This window comes from Rana temporaria, chromosome 8 (assembly GCF_905171775.1).
Source record: "Rana temporaria chromosome 8, aRanTem1.1, whole genome shotgun sequence".
In the NCBI taxonomy this organism is placed as follows: domain Eukaryota; kingdom Metazoa; phylum Chordata; class Amphibia; order Anura; family Ranidae; genus Rana; species Rana temporaria.
In genome coordinates this window covers 1,107,959-1,117,270 of record NC_053496.1, presented here as the reverse complement: position 1 = coordinate 1,117,270, position 9,312 = coordinate 1,107,959, and the positions used below count along the sequence as shown (strand labels likewise).

The 9,312-nt window shown below is 52.2% G+C and overlaps 1 protein-coding gene across 1 annotated transcript in view; it reads right to left on the bottom strand.

The window, feature by feature from the left end:
* Positions 1 to 263: 263 nt before the first annotated feature.
* GNB3 (G protein subunit beta 3) overlaps positions 264 to 9,312 on the bottom strand; it is a 17,209-nt gene continuing 8,160 nt past the window's right edge. The window contains exons 5-9 of the mRNA XM_040361164.1: positions 5,027 to 5,189; positions 4,550 to 4,616; positions 4,271 to 4,472; positions 2,437 to 2,653; positions 264 to 680 (exon numbers count right to left, since the gene is read on the bottom strand). Of these exons, the coding sequence (XP_040217098.1) occupies positions 574 to 680; positions 2,437 to 2,653; positions 4,271 to 4,472; positions 4,550 to 4,616; positions 5,027 to 5,189 (756 nt within the window). The 3' untranslated portion in view covers positions 264 to 573. The remainder of the gene's footprint in view (positions 681 to 2,436; positions 2,654 to 4,270; positions 4,473 to 4,549; positions 4,617 to 5,026; positions 5,190 to 9,312) is intronic.

Genomic DNA, 9,312 nt, shown 5'->3' with positions numbered 1-9,312 from the left:
AAGAGAGGACTTTTGTTTGCCTAATCACAAATGAGGCGTTCCAGTGTATATGTGGGGGCGGGGGGGGGGGCTGTGATAGGCTGAGAGCGAGGGTTGGAACCAGGGCACACCCTGCCCCGCCCCTTTCCCGGGCTCGGAAGATATGACAATGAAATGTATTGGGGGAAGACAGAAGTCAGTTGTAGATCACCAGAATGGAGGCGATCGGCAGATGGTGCGTCCTGAGTGACTGGAGTGTTAGGGTGAAGTATCGAGGAACTGTCTGCAGTCCATAACAACCGGATTCCCCCGTTCATTTTATTTTAGTGCAGCAAAGGGGGCAAAAGAAACAAAAAGAGGAGGGCCTGAGGGTGCTACACCCAACAAGGAGGACTTCCTACAGACCCGCGTGAGCGTAAGGCCCAATGTCACCAAACAATCGCTAATGAATGACGGGAAGGGAACTGGAACACCGACTGGAGCCCTAGGGGGGGCAGGTAAGGGGTAAACCAAGGTACATTTATAGGGTTAAATAGGGTGAAGAAGGGGGGGGAGTGATTGTGTCTCTGCTGCATTAAATAGCATTGCAAGTATTCAGTTCCAGATCTTGAGGAAACTGTCCCATGATCCTGTCGCCACGGCCATGCCATCCACGGTGACGCCGAGACAGCTGACGCGATTGTCGTGGCCGGAGAGGACACCTGTGGAAAATCACCACCATTAAAAAATGGACGTATAATTGTACATTCCTCCTAAGCAGACATTTGTAAGGTTTTTCAGCCTCGGCCCTCTGGTGTCACCGCCTGGTGAGGACCCGCCCGAGGACCCCGGTCTGACAGCCGGCACTGACTGTCCTAGTCCTTCGTTCTCCAATCAATGTAAAGCCCGCACTGCACGGGTCAACCGCTCCTTTTTGTGTAGAGGATTGGAGAACGGAGATATACTTACCTGAGTCTCCCATCCTCCCCATACAAGACCGGTCCCTGCGGCTCCTAAACCCCCCCCTCTCATGGTTGAGCAGTGGACTGTTCCTGACGTCATCAATCCCATAGCCCTGCTCTGGACGTGAGGACGTCAGGAAGAGCCCACCGCTGGATTATGGGGGGGTGCTACAGTATACAGCTTTCTCCTCTCCCCTCGACAAAATGATCTGTTCCACCCGTACAGTGCAGACACAGCCCCTCCCCCCCCTGCATGGGCACATTGGTTTAGTCCAGGGTTGGGCTTCCATCCCTGATGAAGGGGAAGTTGTGAGCCTGTGAAACGCGTTGCTTTAATCTTTTATCTATACTGGACTTGTCATAAACGTGTGTCTCTCTCATTCTTTATTCTCCTAGTCCATACTGAAGGCATCGATCTCCACCAGGAAATGATTCATTGTTGGCTTATCCCTGGATGGTCCCCCCCCCCCCCCCCCCCTCGATCCAAAACTCTCAACACAATGCCTTTACTTTCTCTTTAAAGTGGTTATAAAGGTTCAAACTTACCTCCACTGTGCAGCTCATTTTGCATAAAGTGGCCCCGATTCTTCTGGGGTCCCTCGGCGGCTGTCTTGGCTCCTCCCCCCTCTAGGAAGTGCTCTTCCAAGGGGGTGACCTTGCAGGCGCGCTCCCGAGTCCTGCATTCGGTGTCCATAGCCGCCAATTGCAGGACTCGGCCCCGCCCCCGGGTCATTGGATTTGATTGACAGTAGCGTGAGCCAATGGCTGCGCTGCTATCAATTTATCCAATGAAGAGACGAGAAGCCCGGGCAACAATCGAGCGCGTTCAGGACGCAGGACTTACCAGGGCTCAGGTGAGTAAAATTTGGGGGGGGGGGGGCGGTAATCGTCATAGGATGCATTAAGGTGAAAAAACATGAACTTTTACAACCCCTTTAAGTTTTAATGAAGATCTGTCAGGACCGGTCATCCCCTGCTGGTGGCACTGCGTCTCCTAGAGTGGGGGGTTGTAGTTTCCGGTGTTCACCAGCGGGTGTCTCCCAACAATCAGCAGATTCCAGTACTCAGTCTCCAGCTGGCTGCTGGGAGGGTATTTATTCCCTCCTCTGCTATTACACATTGCGGCAGTGTTTTTCTATCCTGTGCCGGCTCTTGCTTTGTATTTATACCCCGAACCCCGCTGCCGTGTTCCTATTTCCCGTGTTCCTGATCCCAGTTTTGGTTTCTCCTTCCCACATGTTCCCTGCGCCTCCAGATTACCTCGCTTTCCTGTGTTCCCCATCTGTATACATTGTATATAGTTAGGAATTCTGTGACTTGACTCATTTAGTCACTGTGGCGGTTTGGTTCACTTATATCTTTCTGTTTTCTGATGTTTGGATGTCTTTTGTGTTACTATTAATCACTAATTGTAATATATATATATATACAGTGTCTGGTGTCCTTGCTGCTGATTCCTGACTCGATCGCTGATCCCTTCCACCCCGACAATAAAAAATCGAGTCCCGGAACTCACCGACTCTTTCGCATTTTAGCGAGTCCCAGAGGTTGCAGTTGAAATCGTCGTATCCGGCAAAGAGAATGCGCCCGCTGCGGGAAAACGCCACGGAGGTGATGCCGCAGATGATGCTGTCCTGGGAGTAGACGCTGAGCTCCTGGTCGGCTCGCAGGTCAAACAGGCGGCAGGTGGCGTCATCGGATCCCGTACATATTCCCTGACCGCTGGGGAAGAACTGCGACCGGAAGGAAAGGAGAGAAGATAACATTATAGAATGTTCTCAGCAGTGGGGGCTGGTGATCAATATATTGGGGGGGGGGGGAACAAACCTGGCCCCCCCCCACTCGCACTACCCCCCGGCACTAATTCGTACTACCCCCTAGGCGTTCACTAGCACTACCCTCTACCCCCCGGTGTTCACTCGCACTACCCTCTACCCCCCTCCCACATTCACTCGCACTACCCCCTACCCCCCCCCCACATTCACTCGCACTCCCCCCTACCCCCCCCCCGGCGTTCACTTGCACTACCCTCTATCCCCCGGCGTTCACTCGCACTACCCTCTACCCCCCCCCCCCACATTCACTCGCACCCCCCCCCCCCCCCCCCCACATTCACTCGCACTACCCCCTACCCCCCCCCCCCCCCCCCCCCCCGGCGTTCACTTGCACTACCCTCTATCCCCCGGCGTTCACTCGCACTACCCTCTACCCCCGGCGCTCGCTTGCACTACCCCCCCAATGTTCACTCACACTACCCCCCCCCAGCGTTCACTCGCACTACCCCCACCCCCCGGCACTCGCTTGCACTACCCCCCCAACGTTAACTCACACTACCCCCTACCCCCCCAGCATTCACTCGCACTACCCCCAGTCCTGCATTTTCCGGGTCGGAGCCACATTGGCCACTGCAGACCCGGCGTCTGTATTTCGCATTCTCCGGGTCGGAGCCACGTTGGCCCCTGCAGACCCGGGGTCTGGATTTCGCATTCTCCGGGTCGGAGCCACGTTGGCCCCTGCAGACCCGGCGTCTGGATTTCGCATTCTCCGGGTCGGAGCCACAGTGGCCTTTGCAGACCCGGTGTCTGGATTTCGCATTCTCCGGGTCGGAGCCAAAGTGGCCCCTGCAGACACGGGGTCTGGATTTCGCATTCTCCGGGTCGGAGCCACAGTGGCCCCTGCAGACCCGGCGTCTGGATTTCGCATTCTCCGGGTCGGAGCCACAGTGGCCCCTGCAGACCCGGGGTCTGGATTTCGCATTCTCCGGGTCGGAGCCACAGTGGCCCCTGCAGACCTGGGGTCTGGATTTCGCATTCTCCGGGTCGGAGCCACATTGGCCCCTGCAGACCCGGCGTCTGGATTTCGCCTTCTCCGGGTCGGAGCCACAGTGGCCCCTGCAGACCCGGCGTCTGGATTTCGCATTCTCCGGGTCGGAGCCACAGTGGCCCCTGCAGACCCGGGGTCTGGATTTCGCATTATCCGGGAATCGGAGCCACATTGGCCGCTGCAGACCCGGGGTCTGGATTTCGCATTCTCCGGGTCGGAGCCACAGTGGCCCCTGCAGACCCGGCGTCTGGATTTTGCATTTTCCGGGTCGGAGCCACAGTGGCCCCTGCAGACCCGGCGTCTGGATTTCGCATTGTCCGGGTCGGAGCCACAGTGGCCGCTGCAGACCCGGGGTCTGGATTTCGCATTCTCCGGGTCGGGTTTACATCGTCTGTCTTTATGGATTTCGGTCACTTTGGTAAAATTTGGTAAAATTGGAGAGCATGCACCTCATTGGACAATTGTTGAAATGTTATCTTTCATTGGCCGTTGGCCGGAAAGCGTGGCCCCTCCCCCACAATACTCACACAGATGGCGTTGATGTCGGACTCGTGGCCCGTGAACGTCTGTCTGCATTCTCCTTCTCGGACGTCCCACAGCTTGGCGGTCGCGTCGCACGCCCCGGAGACAAAGAGGTTAAAGTCGGGGGACACGGCCAGGCTCATACAGTCACCCGTGTGACCCACAAATACCGTCTTCTGTACACCCGTCTCGATGTCCCAGAGGGCGCTTGGGGGGAGGGGGAAAGGGTCAGTAAGTGCAGAGGGTACATCAGCCAATAAAATCATATCTGAGGCTTTTCTCACCAGGTGGTGTCACCGGAACTGGTCACAATCTGGTTGTCATCGAGGAATCGACAGCAAGAAAGATAACCTGAAGAGAGAGAGAAGAAGATCTACTGCCAGAGACTTTACAAGGGTTACAACCTCTGGTGGGTTTTCATTTTTCTTTGTGTCCCCACTGGGGGCATTTACCTGCACTTCCTGTCCCACTCACCGGGTGTCAAAGGGACAGGAAGTAATGAGCATTCTCTGTGATGGGCACAATCATTTAGAATAAAAGGGGGAGGGGTATTTATTGCTTGGTGGGCCTTCCTGTGCTAGTGACCCCGCCCCCTCCCCCCCCACATTTCTTGTCCTGGTGTCACAGAGAACAGAAAGTGTGGGGGGAGGGGCGAGGGGAGATCTCCCCAACAAGTCAGCACTAAAAACATGACAGAGATCTCAAAAGCCAAAATGGTGAAACATCAGAATTATTAATTAGCGCAGTGGGCGGAGCCTGACCTGTGTGGGCGGCGAGCTCCCTGCTCACTCTGACGTTTCCTTCACGCGTCTTCAGGTTGTATATGGAGCACATGTTGTCCAATCCGCCGCAAGCAACAAAGTTCCCGGAAGGTGCGTAGGAGCAAGTCATCACCCAGGAGGAGCGCAGAGGGATGGCGTGAACCTGGAAGAGATATTAGATTTCTCCACTGACCACCAATGTAAGGCGTCCCTTCTATACTGACCACCAATGTAAGAGGACCCTTCTCCACTGACCACCAATGTAAGAGGGCCCTTCTTCACTGACCACCAATGTAAGAGGACCCTTCTCCACTGACCACCAATGTAAGAGGACCCTTCTCCACTGACCACCAAGAGGACCCTTCTCCACTGACCACCAATGTAAGAGGACCCTTCTCCACTGACCACCAATGTAAGAGGACCCTTCTCCACTGACCACCAATGTAAGAGGACCCTTCTCTACTGACCACCAATGTAAGAGGACCCTTCTCCACTGACCACCAATGTAAGAGGACCCTTCTCCACTGACCACCAATGTAAGAGGACCCTTCTCTACTGACCACCAATGTAAGAGGACCCTTCTCCACTAACCACCAAGAGGACCCTTCTCCACTGACCACCAATGTAAGAGGACCCTTCCCCACTGACCACCAATGTAAGAGGACCCTTCTCCACTAACCACCAAGAGGACCCTTCTCCACTGACCACCAATGTAAGAGGACCCTTCCCCACTGACCACCAATGTAAGAGGACCCTTCTTCACTGACCACCAATGTAAGAGGACCCTTCTCCACTGACCACCAATGTAAGAGGACCCTTCCCCACTGACCACCAATGTAAGAGGACCCTTCTTCACTGACCACCAATGTAAGAGGACCCTTCTCCACTGACCACCAATGTAAGAGGACCCTTCTCCACTGACCACCAATGTAAGAGGACCCTTCTCCACTGACCACCAATGTAAGAGGACCCTTCTCCACTGACCACCAATGTAAGAGGACCCTTCTCTACTGACCACCAATGTTAAGGGCATTCTTTCCCCTGACTACTAATGTTAGTGAGCCCTTCTCCAGTGACCACCAATGTAAGAGGACCCTTCTTCACTGACCACCAATGGTAAGCGCCATTCCCATTCCACCCCTTAATCATCAACATAAGAGGGTCCTACTCCACTGATCACCAATCCATAGGGGGCGCCCATCATTCAGGGAAGAGTAACATTACACACCTCCCAACTTTCTGAGATGGGAATGAGGGACACCTATCAGCAAAAGTATGCAGGCATAGGACACACCCCTTGCCACGCCCCATTAAAGGAGAATTGTGCAAAAAAAAATAAGATTGGTTACACCCACAAGTGCGTTTTTTTACCACTTCTATTCCTTTATATTGGTATTTATAATTTACAAATTCAGCAGTTTAGAAATCAGGTTTAGCTCTGGGAAATACTTTTTGAAAGATAAAAAGTGCATTTTATATACAATTATATAGATTATACCAAAATGAAGGACAAACGAGGAGGAAAGAGGGACATTGCTCCAATCAGGGACAGTCCCTCGAAATCAGGGACAGTTGGGAGCTCTGCATTATCTCCTGGTAGCCCATTGTAACAGAATGGCCCGTGATACCCAGAGACTTTTGAAGGATGTGGGGTACTCTTGTGCTAGCTTCACTAATGACTCTTATGTCTAGGGTCATCCTATGTCCCTTTTGGGCATAGGATGACTGAGAAATTATAATTCATGTATTGCAGGATATATTGACATATTACAGGTTGTTTATTCTGACCCCAACAGGTCAATAGGGTCTCATTCAATGTGTAACATAGACTGTTGAGATGCTAATTAAGTCCACCTGGCTGTGGTGATGGGGCTTGCTGTGATTGCATTCTGTTGTCCATTGTGCTAATTAGGTCTGCTCCTAAGATATTTCATTGTGTACGCTAATGACACTGTTTTGTGTGAAAATGCTATTGATAATAGATGTGGAATGTGACTGTAGTAATTAACTCCTCTAGATTCGGTGCCAGAATGTCTGTCTGGGATGTGGATTGAGGGAGAAACTCGTTAAGGGCCCATTGTGTGATGTTTTGGGTGGAGAGTTTCTTTGTCCCTGTGATTGCTGTAGCATGCTTGTAACTGTATATGACAAGGCTGAGTTACCATTAAAGCATTCATTCGTTTGAACCAGAGACAGAGCTGTGTGTTTCGTCCTCCTGGGGAATGGAATGGGTCCTGTCTGCAGGATTGTCGGAGTGTCGGATAAGCTGTCTTGGGTTGGTGGAATGGAATATCGTAAACGGTGTTAGCCCCTGACAGTCACACCCATCCCCCAGGAAGGTTTACTAATCTATCCAAAGTTTTTTGCAGCTTCTTTGCTCCAATGGGGATTTCACTTTGCTGCTTTAACAGGGCAGGGTTTCTGGGTATCGGGGGGCAAGTGACCTCTCCCATGTGACAGTCCTCCTGTCTAAACAAACCCAACGCTGTCCTGTGGGGAGGAGCAGTGACACCTTCCATCACTGCTGCTTCCATCAGGGTGGTCCCCTACAGCAGGCAGTGTGGATAAGTAAGTACACCTTTCTGGGGGATGGGCTATTAGCGGACACACATGTTACTCAGATAGTGTCTCTTTTTTTAAAAGATAAGAGAAGTGATTTTGATGGAAACAAATGAGGGTTTTGTGGTTTGTCAGATGGCAATGTACACGGAGATAAAGACATTCACTGCAGAGAGTGAGGAAGATGATTCGGGGTCAGGAAGCAGCTTCATAGTGACAAGCAGCATAAAAGAAAATAACAGAACAATCCCGACCCCAATCCTCCGCCACAGTGCAGATCCATCAATGAGGATAATATTGTAACCACTAACACCGGAGTATTCTGACCCGAAGGTGCAAGGAAAGTGAAGAACTCTAATTCCTGCGATCGGCATTGACCGAACATTGATTGGTTCCTTATGGATTTGGTCGCGGTGTTCATGCAATGTGGGGCTTTGGGTCACTTTAGGTGTCGTACGTGGAATGGATCTCAATTGATTTCTGATCATCTGGATCATTTCTGAAATTTTGTGATGAGATTATAACATAAAAAGGCTGAACTCAGAGGCCCGCCCCAAGAAAGAGGTTGGAGAGGGGGGGGGATGGGGGGGGGGCACAATGCTGATGAACCCAGCCAAGCCTCTTGTACTATTTTATGTGGGAATTCCCTGTGTTTGCAGGTAAATTTCTCCCTTTATTGTAAAGACAGGCCCTGAAGCAAAAACAATAGAAAAATAGGCAAAGGGCAGGCATGACTAGGCTAGCAGGGTAGTTTGGTCGTTAGAGGGTTAATGGATTATTGTAAGGAGTGGTACAAAGTGTGGAGACAGTGATTGGTTGAGGTAGATAGGGAGGGGCAACGTAGGTGGGGAGGTGGGGTTGTGAAGTCGGAGGGGCACTTTGAGGCAATGGACAAAGAAGAAGCTTCCCACCCTTCTGCCGCTGTGGATGGTGGACTAGTTGTGAGGATGGTGGACTTGTTGGGTGGATGGTGGACTTGTTGGGTGGATGGTGGACTTGTTGGGTGGTTGGTAGACTTGTTGGGTGGATGATGGACTTGTTGGGTGGTTGGTAGACTTGTTGAGTGGGTGGTGGACTTGTTGGGTGGATGGTGGACTTGTTGGGTGGATGGTGGACTTGTTGGGTGGTTGGTAGACTTGTTGGGTGGTTGGTGGACTTGTTGAGTGGATGGTGGACTTGTTGGGTGGATGGTGGACTTGTTGGGTGGATGGTGGACTTGTGGGGATGGTGGACTTGTTGTGTAGATGGTGGACTTGTTGTGTGGAGGGTGGAATTGTTGGGTGGTTGGTGGACTTGTTATGTGGATGGTGGATGTGTTGTGTGGATGGTGGACTTGTTGTGTGGATGGTGGACTTGTTGTGTGGATGGTGGACTTGTTGTGTGGATGGTGGACTTGTTGTGTAGATGGTGGACGTGTTGTGTGGATGGTGGACGTGTTGTGTGGATGGTGGACTTGTTGTGTGGATGGTGGACGTGTTGTGTGGATGGTGGACGTGTTGTGTGGATGGTGGACTTGTTTTGCGGATGGTGGACTTGTTGGGTGGATGGTGGACTTGTTGGGTGGATGGTGGACTTGTTGGGTGGATGGTGGACGTGTTGTGTGGATGGTGGACGTGTTGTGTGGATGGTGGACTTGTTTTGCAGATGGTGGACTTGTTGGGTGGATGGTGGACTTGTTTTGCGGATGGTGGACTTGTTGGGTGGATGGTGGACTTGTTGGGTGGATG